This window comes from Conger conger, chromosome 6, assembly GCF_963514075.1.
Source record: "Conger conger chromosome 6, fConCon1.1, whole genome shotgun sequence".
Taxonomy (NCBI): Eukaryota; Metazoa; Chordata; class Actinopteri; order Anguilliformes; family Congridae; genus Conger; species Conger conger.
In genome coordinates, this window is record NC_083765.1 from 59,897,519 (window position 1) to 59,914,409 (window position 16,891).

At 43.4% G+C, this 16,891-nt stretch overlaps 1 protein-coding gene across 1 annotated transcript in view; it reads left to right on the forward strand.

Moving 5' to 3' along the window:
* Positions 1-11,656, forward strand: part of LOC133131000 (OTU domain-containing protein 7A-like) — a 70,747-nt gene extending 59,091 nt beyond the window's left edge. Inside the window, exons 12-14 of the mRNA XM_061246068.1 lie at positions 6,887-7,001; positions 8,185-8,269; positions 9,771-11,656. Of these exons, the coding sequence (XP_061102052.1) occupies positions 6,887-7,001; positions 8,185-8,269; positions 9,771-11,225 (1,655 nt within the window). The 3' untranslated portion in view covers positions 11,226-11,656. The remainder of the gene's footprint in view (positions 1-6,886; positions 7,002-8,184; positions 8,270-9,770) is intronic.
* Positions 11,657-16,891: the final 5,235 nt, after the last annotated feature.

The following is a 16,891-nucleotide window of genomic DNA, read 5'->3' on the forward strand; positions in this document are numbered from 1 at the left end:
TGGACAATATCCAGGCTATTGTCAGCCCATGAGTGCACTTTACCATGATCATTCCAGATTTATTTATATTAATGTAGGAATGCTTTGTAATATCATCTGCAATGTAATGAAAACACCAGAGGGATTGGAAGGTGATTAATGAAAGATGATATTTCTGTGTGATATCCTGGTGGATTGCAGGTACAATAGTGGCAGTCGCCGTCTTGCATTGCAGTTAATTGCATTGCAGTCACTGATGAAGGATTATGTTCAACATGGAAGCTCCAAAGACATAAATGAGTGGCTATGGGGGATTTTTACGTGTTTGTGTTCATAACTGGAAATACGTCTCTTCAGAATATGTGTCAATTTGAAATGTTTTATCTACCGTTCATCCATAAGGTAGGTGACTGATGTGCTCTGTATGCTGTTAAAATGATCTAATAACTTATAATGAGTGATGAGGTCAGAACAGCATGTGCGATATAACACAGTGACAGTGCAGAGAGCGGACACACAGAACAGCTGTAGAAGTGAGATGTGGCTGAACAATGTGCCAGCTTATGAAGGCCTTCGCTCCAAGCGCAGGGTAAACAGGACATGATGACCGATTATACATCACTAGGGTCATTCCTGGCTATATCATTAGCCAGCTTTGAACAGTGCAGAGTCAGCAGTAAAGACCTATAGGGGGAAATTCCACCACAGAGGGCACCAGGAAGCGTAATAGTTTCTCTCACTGGACATGCTCAGTTGTGTCTTTGGTCACATGCCTTGTCACATGTGAAAACACTGGGTAATTACATGCGTCGGGGGATGGGCTTTTTGAGCACCTGAAATATAGTATATATAATCATCAGGGAGCGACTTAATATCAACTGGTGAAATGGATAGCTCAAAAGCTAAGTCTTCTATCTGCAGTCCTCACCAGGCTCCTCCGAGATACCAGCTGATGTAAGAAGGAGATATTTTTCCAATTGGCGCTGGGAACCCTGTTATATGCTGTGTGAATCACAGAGTAGAAAATAGAGACTGTGGAGAAATTCTTGCATTTTTGCCACAGTGCTACCTGTGTTGGTGAATCAGGAGTACAGTTTAGGGTTCCGCGTGGAGGAAAGGCGTGGGAAATGTGCACACGATGTCCTGCAATATTTCACCACAGAACAACGTGGCCCACTTCTCCTTCTGCAATGTGGGCAGTGGGAGTGGGGGGTTGCAGGCAGGCTGCTTCCTGTTTTAGCATCAGAAATGAGGTATTGGGCCACACTGCAGAAAGAGCTTACACACATCCCCCTGCTCCGCTGGGTTATGAGATCTTCAGCTACTGCCTGATAGGTGGGTCCATCACCGTTAAGAGCAGATGGGGCACAGCCTAACCGAGGGGGTGGGCAACCCTGGTCCTGAAGAGCCGCAGACCCAATTCAGACCCAGATTCAGAGTAACAGCGTAAGCCACAAACCACGCCCGTTTCTACATGCGCGCCCATCTCTGTTTGCTGTCTGTCATGGCAGCTTCCACAGTCAGATCCTTCCACATGCAGTGCCAGTGCTTGTGTTTGCGGGTAATTGTTTCAAGAGTGCCATACACCTTTACAGTGATAATCATCTTGAACCTGTTTAAGCTTAATTAATCAGGTTTCCTGATTTTAGTCACGATCAGTGATACCCTCATGTCATTATGTGTGATGCTGTAGTATTATGTGTGATAGATGATTATCACAGCAATTGGACTTAACCTTACCTAACTTTACCTTAAAGCCTCATTTTTGTGCCTCCACTGACTATATAAGAAAATACCAAGCTTAATATAATCTTAAATAATGAAAATTTTAAATGACATTTTGCATATGTTATTTCATTAGAAATATATTCTCAACTTGGAAAAAAATGGAATCTCTTGCTTTATAATAACACAGCACTAAGCTCATTTCTACAGAGTGCATACATTTTCTTATGAGAAAAATGATGGTTTGTGACACATCAAGAGGATTTTCCTCTTTAACGTAAACCAAATCAGATTAAATGAAATACACCCTAGTTATCCACTGTATGATGTGAATTTCCTTTTCAGGAACGCACGCTCACACACACACACACACACACACACACACACACACACACACACACACACAGACACACACAGAGCTCTTGTATGACAGCAGCCGCAGTATAGATATTTATATGTATATTTTTGCTGCAATTGGCTCAAATATATCTCATAGGTCTATTTCTATATTGGACATAAAAATAAATCCAGGTGTTCCTTTTGGCATAATTCACACTTTTAATTGCTTCTCCCATAAACTAAAAATTTTTACACCAAAACTGCACGATTCAGCCCAAAAATCTGACATCCTCACTCTGATACCTATTAAATTAATCTATTCAAGATGGAATCAAAAGTGTGTCGTGTCCCAGGAATGTTTATACATCCTGCATTTAATGACAATATGGAGTCGACATCCATGTGCACTAAATCACCATGTGGATATCAGATGGGGGTTTATAGACATCAGCCACGGAAGGTCTGTTTAAAAGTGTATTTGTTTGTTTGTTGTTTGTTATAGGGAATTGGCCAGTGCAGAACTCTGAATTATAATTGAATGACCATAAACTCAACTTCCAACTTAGTATCACTGTTGTAAAAATAACAGACGGACACACCACTTGAATGATAATCTTGTCATTGAATAATGCTGCAACCTGCCAGACAATTCCTTACATAGTCATATTTATCTTGAGAAAAGTGCACACAATTTGTCTGTTTTTCGCTGGCTTGAAAGCAAGACAGGCAAGTAATATCTGTAACTAATAGTGGAAACATCATTTGTTTTGAAACTTTGTAATTTACGAATACATATGTATACGGTATTCTGTATAGTATATGGCATGGCTGTTCTGTTGTAATATACGCTGTCTGAGCACTTTATTAGGAACTTTATTACATCTACTTATTCACTCTAAGTGGATAGGCTACAGCAGAATTCTAAAAAATAAGTCTTATAAATACCTAATAAAGTGCTCACTGAGTACATTCTGTGTATTTTATGGACTGATACTGTGGAGTTAAACAGTTAATTGGCACATTTAAATTTCAGTGACACATAAATATTTTCTCAGATCATTTCAAACTAATGTGGTTCAATGTGAACCAATTAACATTGAACTGTGATTAATTAGAAAACCTGTCCATTTGTGGATGCCTTTTGAAAGATTTAGTTTAGGAAATGCACACTGTGCGTACTAAAAGTTTATACTATCCACCAGAGGGCACCCCTGTGTAAACAAAGAATAAACACGAAGCTAGCGTCTACTAGTGTGATGAGGCTTTGAAATTGCCATGTCAGAACTAATGTTGTAGGATTATATCACGCAACCAAGCCAAATATATGTACAAGGATTATATTCCAAATGAATTACGATTTGTGAGTAATAGAATCGATCCATCAATAACCAATTTTGAGGACTATAGTTTCTATAGTTTGATATATTTTACCTAAAATATAACAGCACAGTATATAAATTATTCCCCCTTGTGCATTTATTAACTCAAGTGGTAGCACCTTTATCAGGTCAGTTGCTTGGGAGTCACATGGACATGACCAAGCTGTGAAAAATCAGCAAAACAATGTTGTATCATTACTGCCCTGCAATGGATTAGGCAGTCTGTCCAGGGTGTATTCCCCCCTGTCGCCCAATGCATGCTGGGATAGGCTCCAGCTCCCCCCACGACCCTGGCCAGGAATAAGCAGGTTAGATGGATGGATGGATTATGGTTATTACTGTTATTCATTTACTTATGGCATTGCCCTGCATGTCTGTCTCGTATCTGAGTCAAAGGCAACATTGAAATCTCCTGGATAATGGGATCTCTCATTCACTCCAATCCAAGTATGATGCCATTTCCAATAAGACTGTCTACACAGCTTTTCACTGTGGGTATTTTCCAGAGTGATTGAGAACAAAAGAATCAAAAAATGGAAAACGCCCCAATCGAATGTTGGGGAAATTAAAAAAATGATACCCTGTCCTGAAATAATGTCACACAGGAGGGTATGTTTACAGTACACGCTAAACACAAACACATGGATTTCTAAAGTAGACATTCTCAAGAGCAATGCTTTCGAAGGCTAGATAAAGTAAAATTGAAAGGTCCTTGAGGTTTTTAGAATCAGTTCCCATGCTGTTCCCCATGTCGGCCCATAAGTACCGCTGGAGGCTTCAATAAAGGAGAGAAAGCCCCACTGAGACACATCGCCATCCGCGCACCTGTCGTTTTTATAAACGTCTTTATTCCCCCCGATCCCGCAGCCCGCTCCCCCGCTCCCACTCCCCCGCCGCTCGGAAAGACACTGTCCAAGAAACGCTGGCGCGCGGCCCGCGTCTCCGAGAGGCCCCGTGATGTCATGGACACGAGCGCGGCCCAGGAAAGGTTGTCCGAGGACAAGCCGGCGCGGCTGCCAGCGGGAATAGTAAACACGGACCGCCGCTCCGCTCTGGCACGGGAACGGGCCAGCCGGAGCCTGGCACGGGCCCTGGAACTAAAACGGAGCAGCGTGTGTTGCGGGGAGGGGAGGGGCGGGCGGGGCGGACAGCTGCAGAATGGGCGCCTGCGTCTGGCCTCGCAGCGAGGTCGCGCTGCCCCCTGCCTGAACCGCGCACCGCCGCCGACAGAGGCCCAGTTTAACACCCTGCGATGGCACTCGGCATCAGACCCGGCTTTGTCCTCCCGTCAGCTCCCCCGCAGAAACGCTCCCTCTCAACCCCCTCTCTGCCGTGGTGACGCCTTTCCTTTTTTCACACCTCAGTCACGTGACACGCTCAGAGCACCTGGCTCATTTGCCACCATCCAGTTTTTTTTTTTTTTTTAAACCCATGTTTTTTTAGCATGGGGGTCACATTTCACTTTGTTTTTCAGTGAAATATCACATACTGATACGTAGCTGCACTTAGGGAACTCGATATTCCGATCATTGTTTGTGCTTTATCTTGGCTGCGCTCCTCGCGTTGAGCCGAGGCAGACACATGAGTCAGGGCCTGTAATTGCCCCAGCATTAGCTTCAGGCCTTCAGGAGGAGGGAGTGTGGGGTTTTTTTGGACTGCTACGCCCGCAGCTGGCACCTTCACGTTATAATCACAGTATTTACTCAGCAGACAGGTGTACGCCGTGTTCCCCCCGGTGGCACGGCGAGGCTAGCCGCTAACCCCACGGGCCGTCGCCGTTTATGAGCTCTGACATGTTTGCATGCTGCCATCTGTAATAAATTAGATTTTACAGAAAAAAGAGATTTTAGTTCAGAAACTCTTATAAATGTGAGAATGACTCAGTTATCCTTGGATGCACTGGAGACATACAGCTGTGCAGTTTTGACCCGCCAGTTCATTCTGAGGAAGCTGCCAGTCAGGATGTATACCGCTCCATGACTGCATAGTTGCCTAGCGCCAGCTTTGGGGCAGATGGAGAGGAGGGGTGGGGGTGGGGGGGGGGAGCAATCTCAACCCCACAGTGGAGAGGAGGAAACATCTAACTGGAGCGTAGGAAGAGGGAGGCGGAGAGAGCTAGAGAAATCGCAGTCAGGAGCGGGGTTGTCAGGCAATGTATGACCGCGCCCCTCTATGAATTATCAACGATAATTTAACATCCAGGATGTCAAGGTGCAGACAGCACCGCAGGGACTTCCTGATGGAGCTCTCTTTTGCTTCCTTCTGTTTCCTTATATCGCACGAGTGGGCGAGTTATTAAGTTCATCCTGGTTCACGTACAGGAATTCTCACCTTACATGTTAGCCGCATTTAATTACTGTTTACTGCACAGATCTCGGCGGAGGATTTCAGAGATTAATGGTAATTGGTGATGGTTTCCTTTTCATTGTTTTGTTAACTTCCAAGTTGTGGTACACGCTTTAGACGTCTAAAGGCTTTCCTCTGACAAGGATAAACAGAAGAATAGAGACCAAATTATGTGTGAGACACTTTTAAGTGATGGGTTTATACACCAGGAGCTGATAAGTCCATACTTCAACTGCCAAAGGAATGTCTACATTTCAATTAGCCTTAGATCTTAATTAGATAGTTTGGGTAGGACATCAAGTCTCCTGCTAATTGAGCAGTGTGTTTTTGTGTGTCTGTTTCTGCATTTGTGTGCATTGTGTGTGTGTGTGTGTGTGTGTGTGTGTGTGTGTGTGTGTTTGCGATGTACACTCATGCACACGCACCCTGCAGCTTATTTCAAGTAGGCTAACTCAGAGAAGAAAAAAATGTCAGATCTTCTGTACTGTGTGAAACTAGAGCTCTGAGCTATCAGTACAGTACTGTGTGTACCATGTCTGTATCTGTGGGGCTGGACTGTCCTCAGACAGAACAGGAAAGGTTCTCTCTCTCTCCCACTCTCTATCTCCTCTGTCTCTCTTTATGTCTCTCTCTCTCTGCTGCAGTAAAGTGCAGTCAGGTGAAAGGGGGAGGAGAATTCTGTGCTTAATGCTACCCTCTCAGGAAACAAGTGTTCACATCATGGTTGTGTTTTCCATGTCTTTCCAGAGTAGCACAGATAGTCTACCAAAAGCAGCACAGTGTTTTTGCAGAGAAACAAACATAGAAGGGAAAAAGAGTGGTGCAATGATAAACAAAAAAAGATTCCTCCAGCTCCATACCCCATGCCAAAACAGAAGCAACAGAACACATCTCTGAGCCTGTTGAGCTCCTGTGAACGTGTGTGCTTGCATACCTGTGTGTATGCATGTATGTGTGTGTGTATGTGTGTCTGTGTGCCTGTGCATCTGTGGTTGGGTGGATGAGTGCCCGTGAGTCTGTTATTACCTGCGCACTTACATGTAGTTGTGATTATGTGTAGTTACTCCTAGTGATGGACATCCCTCAGGTTGACCTCTGACCCCTGTGCTCTGTTACAGCCGTTATCCCGCTGACCGACTCAGAGCACAGGTTGCTTTCCCTCCATTTTGCCGTGGACCCAGGCAGGGACTGGGACTGGGGGCAGGATGACAACGACAACGGCAAGCTCGCCAAGTAAGCCCCATCCTCACTAAGCCATCATGCAAGGGAGGAGGGAGGGAGAGATGGAGTAGCACCTGAGTGTGTACAAACGGTTACGGTTAAGTAGGATGATGCTCTTCAAATGGTCTGTTCGTAATCTTAGGACCCAGCTTCTCCCAGTGGATTCAAAGTCAGTACAATGCAGAAATAACAGTCAGCAAACACTTTACTGGAGAAAAGTAAAAGTTTATTGAATGTCATGCCGGCTCAGTGGGAAGCTCACTGAAACAAAACAAGATTGCAGTACAGCAACCTTCAACACTGGTTGTATATCCTCAGCCTTGATGCACATGTCCATCTTATGTGCGAGGTTCTATCGCTTTCTTACAGGATGACATAGGTCTTGTTCATGAACATCACATGCTTAATGATGCATACAGAACAAACCTCTGAACCCTCAGTAGATCTATGAGAATTCACCCAGGAAAATATCTTAGTTGAACTTACTCAGCATATACTCTATACTAGAATTGTCTGTCTGTTCTGGTCGTCTGCTGGTAGAATAAGCTTCCCAGGGCAGTTAGGCTAGTGGGGATGCTGACTGTTTTTCCAGCACAGGCTGTAGGCTTGAGTCTATTTCATGAGTACTATCTGTACTCTTCTTTTAGCATTGCATATGTTGTCAGTACAGTTGCTTAGAAATTGCACTACAAGTTAGCACAACACTTGTTGATGACGCAATGCTGCTGACTCTTTAGAATTTGTACAGGTACTTTAATTACATTTTTTGATTGTACTCAACATGCTTAATCCCAAAACCTTTTATAAAGATTACGTTGAATGCTCCTGTCAATTACCAGCTATTATGTGCTCTTTATACAAAGCGCAGCAAGGAGTCTTACTGTATGTGCTCAATACACTAAGAAACAAAGAACTGAAAATGAGAGCACAAGATGAAGACAAATAGCCTTGTGGAGGATTATTGTTTTGTGTTGCGCTCCAGGCAATGCCAAGCTCTATAATTTCATCTGTTTGGAGTAAAGATTACTGCCCTCTCGTTTCCAGGAGGAGTTTAGTCTTATCCCCAGATTTTTTTTTGTTCGAATGCAGGGCACAACCTCATAACTTGTGTCATAATGCTTTGTGTATCAGATTCTGTTTCTTTGTGTTTAAATTAAGTGCCTTAATTGTGATGTTTTTTGTTTTTCCCTTTTAGTCTGATCCTGTCCTTGGAAGCAAAATTAAACCTTTTGCACAGCTACATGAATGTAACATGGATAAGAATCCCATCAGAAACAAGGGTACAGTAACTGTGTTCCTCTCTACTTTAAAGTACTTAAGAAAATATGATAAATATTACATAGTTATTATTAGTAATTACACTGTTAAATGTCAAAATTATTGGGACAGTTACATAGGTTTAGTCATTTTGGTGCTGTACTCCAGCACATTTGAAATTTGAAATAAAACAATGCATACAATAGTACAGCATTCATTTGAGGGTGTTTACATCCATATGTTGCCCTTTTTGCACATAGGAATTTTTCAATTGACTGTATGTATTATATTGCATAATACATACAGAAATGAATGTACAGTATGTATTTGAAACCATTACATCAAATATGTGCAACATCAAAATTTGAACCTGGGACTGCAGCCTATAGTGTAAAAGTAATAAAGCCCAAAATTACAGAGTGTTGACTCTCTAGAGGTGTTTGGACCCCAAATAAATATCCACCTCCATTTTCTGCTGAAATGACAAACCTGGAAAAAGAATAAATGCCCTCAGGTGACCTTCTGTGTACCAGGCTCAAATAGAAGTGCCCAAAAATATAAAGCCTTGAAATGATTGATGTTGTGTGATACAGTCAATAGTGAAGCACAGCTGATGCTCCAAGGGTAAATATATACTTCTTGTTGTCACAGAGTTTTTGCTCTGTGACAACCTTAGCTTTGGTGCGCTATTCTACAAGACGCCCAACAAGCAGTTTTAACTGTAGATATTGAAGAAAGTACAGTCAGTTACATTTGTACATTTTGTACTGTACATTGTACAGTAAATACCACACTGTCCTAGTGTCAGTATGTGACTTTCTTCTTTCTGCACAGTTGCCCAAGTTGCAGCAATTCTGATCATGTTGATCAATAATTCCAACTCTGCCAGGGCAGCAATCAACTGGGAGCCTCACTAACTAACTAACACAACTGGTCCTGAAACATTTACAATACCCTCTTGGTGCGAAACACAATGGTGTGAAGTGTTCACCACTTTGTTTGAGCTTACACTGCAATGACCTCAGGTCTTTTACAGCAGCAGAGCATTCGGTCTTTCATAAAGAGTATGGTATTTCCATTGAGGATGCTCCATTGAGCTGTTGAGTACAGTCACTCAGCTTCAGCAAACACTGCCAAGAGCCTCATCATGGGAAAAGCCTGACTACAGTTCAGATCAATGTCTGAAATCCAGCAATAACTTTGTTATTAGGAACTTGGGAACTCATGGAAAAAGTATCCATCCAGTAATAAGGAGACCTGGGTTAGCCAGATAACTGCAACAAAACCTGAAACAATCCTTTTTACTTCAGTCCAGATTATGGGGTGTTCAGGGTTTTATTCAGTGTGGTTAACCAGCTCATTAATCCTGCTTTGTGGAACAGGCCCTGCTTTGTGTCATGTCTGCAACTCATATCATGGCTAAAGATCTCTACATCCCTTTCTGTCCCCTCTCATCTATCCTTGTTCTCATCGTTGTTCCCTTCACATTCCCTTTCTCAAACTCTTTTGTTCCCTCTCTCTCAGGCCCCCCTGGCTCAGCCGGAGTCCCCCACTGCCTCAGCAGGAGAGGACGTGCAGTCCCTGGCCGACTCCATGGACTCGGACCGCGATTCCGTCTGCAGCAACTCCAATGTCAACGGGGGCAAGTCGGGCAAGGACAAGGACAAGCAGCGCAAGGACAAGAACCGCGCCGACTCGGTGGCCAACAAGCTGGGGACGCTCAGCAAGTCCCTGGGCATCAAGCTGAAGAAGAACATGGGGGGCCTGGGAGGGTTAGTCCACGGGAAGATCAATAAGACCAACGCCAGCAATGCCCGCGGTGTGGAGAACGGGGAAGCCAAGGCCAAGAAGAAGGACTCCAAAACCCGCAAGGGGAGCAAGGAGGACTCGGGCCAGTCCGCCAGCACCACTTCTTCCGAGAAGGCCACCAGCCCCTCCCCTGTCGATAGGACCTCAGGTGCCTCTCCCGTCGAGAAGCCGGGGGCTCCAGGCAAGCCCGCCAGTGACCGGGCCTCGGAGCAGTGGAAGTACAGTACGGACGTCAAGCTGAGTGTCAATATCTTGCGGGCGGCCATGCAGGGCGAGAGGAAGTTCATCTTCGCCGGCCTGCTGCTGACCAGCCACCGGCACCAGTTCCACGAGGAGATGATCAGCTTCTACCTGAGCAGCGCCCAGGAGCGCTTCAGCACCGAGCAGGAACAGAAGAGGAAAGAGGCCGAGAAGAAACCCCCATCCAACGGGGTGACCTTGAAGAAGCCCGAACAGGAGAGCGCCTTCCAGAAGGAGCGGTCCGACAGGTCGGACAGCTCGCCAAACGAGAGCTGCTCCCCAGTCCTGCACCAGAGCCGCAGCTCCCAGCTGGTCCCGAAGGTCCTGGGGAGGCAGAGCCCTACGCCCGCCCCCTTCTCCTCCCCGGGCATCAAGAGGGTGGGGCCTGTACCCGTGTCCGCCCACTACAGCCATACCCCGCCTGTGCAGAGGCATAGCGTCATCCACCTGCGGGATGTCAACCTGCAGCCCTCCAGCTTGCGGGAAGAGCCGTACCGGCCTGTGGTCGGCACCCTAAAGACCTGTGCCACCTACCCGCAGCAGAACCGCACCCTGTCCTCCCACAGCTACAGCCCCGCCCGGGGGGTCCGCAGCGTCGCAGCGGACACGCCGCAGTCCCTCGTTTACGGCACGCCTGCCGGGCACAAGTCGCACACCTACACCAACGGATTCGGCACTGCCGATATCCGCGACTGCCTGGAGTTCGCTGATGAGGACTCCCCGCGAACGCGGCCCAAAAACGACAGAACCAAAGGCCGCAGCGCCGGGTGCGCTCTCTACTGCCCCCAGCAGGAGCAGTGCAAGAGGGACAACTGCTCCTTCTACGGACGGCCGGAAACTGAAAACTTTTGCTCCTACTGCTACAAGGAGGAGCTGAAACGCAGGGAGAGGGAGAGGGAGAGGGAGGGAAAGGTACACAGACCTGGATAGCCCAGGGCCAATGCGGACGCAGCTGCCGCATGTAACCGGTCAACCCCAGAAACACTCCTAGATGAGACACGGAGAGGATGCTGGAACCAGAAATATCCCTCTGTGCTCTAAGAATCACGCATAGCCACAGCTGAGGTTGCAAAAGGACCGACTCCCTACTTCCCCTCAATGAACTGCATTTCCTCATGCAATTGTGACAATACCTTTCTATTAATAAGAGCGGACAGTGGTACTTGACATTAGTGCAACTGAAATTAGTTTACAGCTTTGGCCAGAGACCTTGTTTTTATCACACAGTTTTATTAATTGAATTGAGACACCATTTTTAATGCCATGGCACATACTGATCCCCTATTTTAACAGAGACAGAAGTGAAGCTTAATTTAGCAAAACTAAGGGAAAAAATTACCTACACAGTACTGTTTTTAAGTATACTACAGAATTTATTCACATTATTTATTATTTATTTTAAAAAATGATGTGTTTTTTGCAAAGAATTACAGAGGGTTACAGAGGGAGACAAATTAGTATGAGTATGATGATTGACCTTTTAAAAGCAATACGTTTCTTAATGTGAGAAAACTGTATTGAAACCTTCCTTAAATTGAGCTATGCATCCAGTATATTGGTCAACATTGGTGAATAGTATTTTCATATTGCAAGAAAGAGATTCTAACTGCCACCTGTGACCAACAAAGCTATGTACCCAAGTACGTCACTTTATATGATAGAAATCCAGAAACACTACAAGCTCTCAAAATTGTGTTCATAAACTGTCCTCTATGGGCTTGTGCTAGGTTAGTAATCATTGGTGATCCAGTTCTTGAGGAATCATATTGATGTGTTCCTCCTTTGTGCCTCTACCAACTGGTGAGCACTATTTAAACACTTCTTGCTTGCCTTAGTATCCCAACTGATGTCATGTGCGTGAATGAATGGACTTTAGGATCATTGACAAGAATCCCTCCGTCCACACACACAGTCCTGCTGGTCTATCATCATAACATGGTTGGTTGGTAACCAACACTATAACACAACAATGCATTGCAGTAATGTAGGGGGACAATGAAGTGAAGGTCTCCATGTCCTAGTTCCATTTTAGAGTATGGCTTTGTCATTTAGGGAAACTAGGAATAATCCACAGGAAGAGCGGAGGCTATAGCAGGGGGGAGGTCAAGCTTTAAAAGCACCCATTTGTTCTGTGTTGGACACCATTTTGAATAATTCATAATCGAATTTCAGACTGTAGGGCAGAGCTGACATTTCAGCATGTTTTGATGAGTGACTTTGCCCAGTATTTAGTGCATATAGTGAAATGGGAATATGAATTGAGGAGTACAGTTCGACAGTAATCTTTTCTTCTTTACACTTGCTGTTGCTGTTTTTTTTTTTTTTAACCCTGCAGGCTACTTTCCACTGGTGTGTGCAGCATTCAGTGCAAGGGTCAAATACATAAATCATCATGCATACTTCATGGCCACAATTCAAAAATAAGATTTGATATTTCACATTCATCAAAGTAGTGGACAGGAGATTTGGCTGACATGGAGACATGGAACAGGGCTATCAAATTATTATTATTTTCTAATCAAGGCTTTATAAACACACACACAAACACACACACACGCCTGATAACCTTCTTCATTTTATAAATCAAGAAAAACATGTACCATAGTACGGTAACTTTCCTTTTAGACATGTTGTAATCTTTGTGTTTGTAATATTTCCGAATTGCCAAATAGTCTCCTGGCCAAGGATGTGTGCTGCTTTTTCAGTTGAATTCAGGTTTCTACTAAACATTCTGTATTCTTCTTCTTCCCTCTTTTTATGTACAGTAACAGATTCATGGAGTGTCACCATTAGAAATGTAAAATATTTTTTTTTATTAATTTCAGAGTTTTACACTTCTTTAAATGATTAATTTGCACATTAGGTACAGATGTAAATATTAAAAAGGAATTACAACAAAGATTAGTTTATTGTTAAAAAAGCTGTTTGTGTGTGTTTTTATTTGTTTGTGAACTAGAGCATTCACAATCCAAGGTACATCTGTAAAGTAGAAAAACATAATATACATACATAATACATGAACCTTTTATGTTCTTTCCACAAAATTCCATGAAGAAATATCTGCATTATTCGGTTACACAATACAGTTAATAGGCATTCACCTTTGTTATCACACTTTGGTTAAATAACTAAACAATTATATCAAACCTCAGATTTGAGATTATGGAGTTCAGTGATCGGTTTGCGTCCAGCATTAAGTTAATACTGGAGAGATTTTACTAAGTTGATACAAAGGGAATGTTTAAAAGTATCATATGAGGTTATTCATGTTACCTGTCAAATACTGTTATTGAGCATATATTAGTAGCAATGTATTAAATGACATGTACAATGTGCTTACATTACATTACATTACATTACTGGCATTTGGCAGACGCTCTTATCCAGAGCGACGTACAGTTGATTAGACTAAGCAGGAGACAATCCTCCCCTGGAGCAATGCAGGGTTAAGGGCCAAACGGCTGTGCGGATCTTATTGTGGCTACACCAGGGATCGAACCATCAACCTTGGGGGTCCCAGTCATGTACCTTAACCACTACGCTACAGACCTCCCTACATAACAGTTAGTCCACATTTAAAAGTGAGAAAGCCACTTCCTTTTAACCGAATTGTCCTGGTACCTTGTAGATATCGCAACACACATGCAGACTCACAGGGTGGGGGCTCAGCTGCAATACTGTCTGGAATGAAACCGCTCAGAATCTTCAATCCGGAAAAGTGAGTTGGCTGCAGCACATACCGCACGTACTATGGCTGGGGTTCAGGTTACAATAACTCATTCACACACAGTGTCTGTTTCCGTCTGCTACACAGGATATGCAGCATGAGCTTGACCCTAGCTACTCAAAACAGTTCAATTAAAAGTACATATTTGGTTTTGATGGGTGTGTACATTCCTATGTTTTAAAGAAGTATCTCAAAGCTGCAGGTTCGTCCATCCGGCAGTCTTGGCTTTAAGATCCCTATAATGTATATTTCTGAAGACTATGTATACTGTTTGAGCTTTATCAAGGGGTTGTAGGTCAAATTGTGTGTACATGTGCGGTTCCATGTATTTTATGTAGTCACAGTAAATACCGGATAACCAGTCTGTATGTGCAGAATATCTGTATTTCTGAGAATTATGTGTGGAAACTGAAACTTGTGAAATTAATTTGTGGCTGCTCTTTTAAAGATCACAAGTGTGTTGCTATGGCTGTATAAAGGAACACAAAATATGTGACCTACAAACAGAGGCTCCATTTTGACAATGCCATTGTTTCCTGGTGTAAAAAAATATCCAAATAACCCAATAATCAGACGCAACAGTGAGTGTCAAGCTTTGAATGCCAAATCGTTATATTATTAGACATAGTAGAGGTATATTTTCATGTTTCAAAGTCGCAGCTGAGCCTTTTATGTGAGCTCATATTCGAGGGACTGACCCAGAATCTCTCAGATCCGCACAGCTCCCCCTCCTCCACAGCACAAAACTGCAGCCTGACTGAGGCATTCTCCAGCAGAGCAGATTGTCCTTAAATTACCTCAGGCTACAGGAACAGACCCAGTGACTGGATTTGTTATGTCTGCCCACAGATTGAGAGATTTAGCTCAAAACGCTCTTTATCTGTTGCTAACGGTTTATTGACGTTCAAAATGGACGCTTACATGAGAGGAATGATAAATAGATGAAGCAGTTTGCCTTCTAGAGTGCATTTAAGGACACGTTTTTATCCAGTTTCCCTTTTTCAGCAGCGTATCGCTTGAGATGAGGAAAAACTTGAACAAACGCCAACAACAAAACGCATTTGCCTGTGATGCTGAACAGATAAGTGAACTGAGTAATTAACCTCCTCAAGCAGAGGTAGCATCGTTTCGGTTTGCGTTGAAAAATGGGCTAATCTGTAGTGAATACCCTGTAATGATAGGTACAATAGCAGCAACGTTCCTTAATCATTTTTTTCGGGAGGGAGTGGAATAAATATGAATGTCAAAGTCACACTCGGTGGGTACTTTACTGATCAACTGCCAAGATTTTTAATTGAAAACATTCCGCAAAGCATTCCGTAACAGATGAACACGTTCTTGGGAGGAAGGGGGAATATATATATTTAAAATAATCTTTATTCACCTGCAACTCACAACATAAACTAGTCTTGTAGCTTCCTCCTTTCATCCTTTCTCTGATCTATATTGCAAGATGGCCGCCCTAAACAAGAAACACAGAATAACCTCAATCAACAGTAATGATATACCTGCTTGTTCACTCAGCCTTACAAAAAAGAAATCACTTTGACTGTTAGTACACTATCTAAAACAGGAAGCTCCATGTATCAACATCCAAGAACTATAACCTATCAGGAATGTTTTTTCCCCCCTCTTGGAGGGAGATTCAAATGCCCTGCCTCCTCTTCTGATTGGATAGCGTCATGCCTATATTCAATGTCAGCAGTTAAAATAGAGCAGTGTTCAATATTTCGGCAACACGTGGATGAGTAATTTCCCTATGCAAATTTTCTGTACAGTATGTATCAAGTGCACACTTTGCTGAGATAAATATGCACAGACCACAGGGAGGAGGTTTGCTTTTTCAGCCTCTTGTCCTCTGCATAATGTCATGTTGACAGAGCTGTGAACAGCCATTGCTTTTCAATGCACTGACCTTGTGCCTATATAATCTCAATTTTGATCACGGATGCCAGCAGATGCCTTTTGAGGCCTGGGGCACACTCAATAGCTGATTGATTCAAAGCATTGACTGTAGAGCTGAAATGTGCTAGTGGTGCTGTATAGATGCAGTCTGTGCACCATTTCACAGTAAAATAAAGGAGTACTGTACATTCGCTATTTTTAAATGAAGCCTGCTGGCCTGTATGTTTGTTTACTGTTTCAAGGAACCTCTATAGTATTGTGTTGGCTAGCTTATGATTTATTTATATTCATTTTATTTAACACTGTTATTTCGTTTTGCATCTGTACGATCAGTGCAGCCCAGTTTTGCATTACAGAGATTTATGCTGTGGGTATTCTGTGTCATATCATCGCGTTCACCACAGCCCCTAAGTATGGTTTGGGCTTCCCTCAGTCTGAACTCTGACTGGACTGCAGCTGGGGTCCAACACAAAGAGCCTTGTTCTTTATATAAACAGATGCTAACAAGGGGTGGGACCATTTACTCAAGAGAACTCGCTGGCACATTCTTTATCACTTAGAAAAACAGTAACTGAAATATATGTTTTTTAATAACGGAAACTACAAGGCACAACGAATATACTAAATAATAAAATTACATACGTTGTATACGTTGGATATTTGTATTCATATTTACCCCCCTCCCCCCACTTGAACAACTTCATAGTGTCTATTGTATGTCTCTGCCTCATTATGAAGGTGCACAGGACAGGTAAAATTCAATAACCTAGTTAAAATGTGGATGGAAATGTCATGAATAAGCCCCTTCTCTCAGCCACCCTTTAATTCCAGCCCGAGGAGTCATTTTAATTATGGCCAAGCATGATCATATATGGCCCCTGCTGCTGGCTTGGGAGAATGAAGGCCATCTTCTCCTCCGAAAAATGTGCCTGCCAGCCAGCCGATTCCTTTCACACTGCAGCTG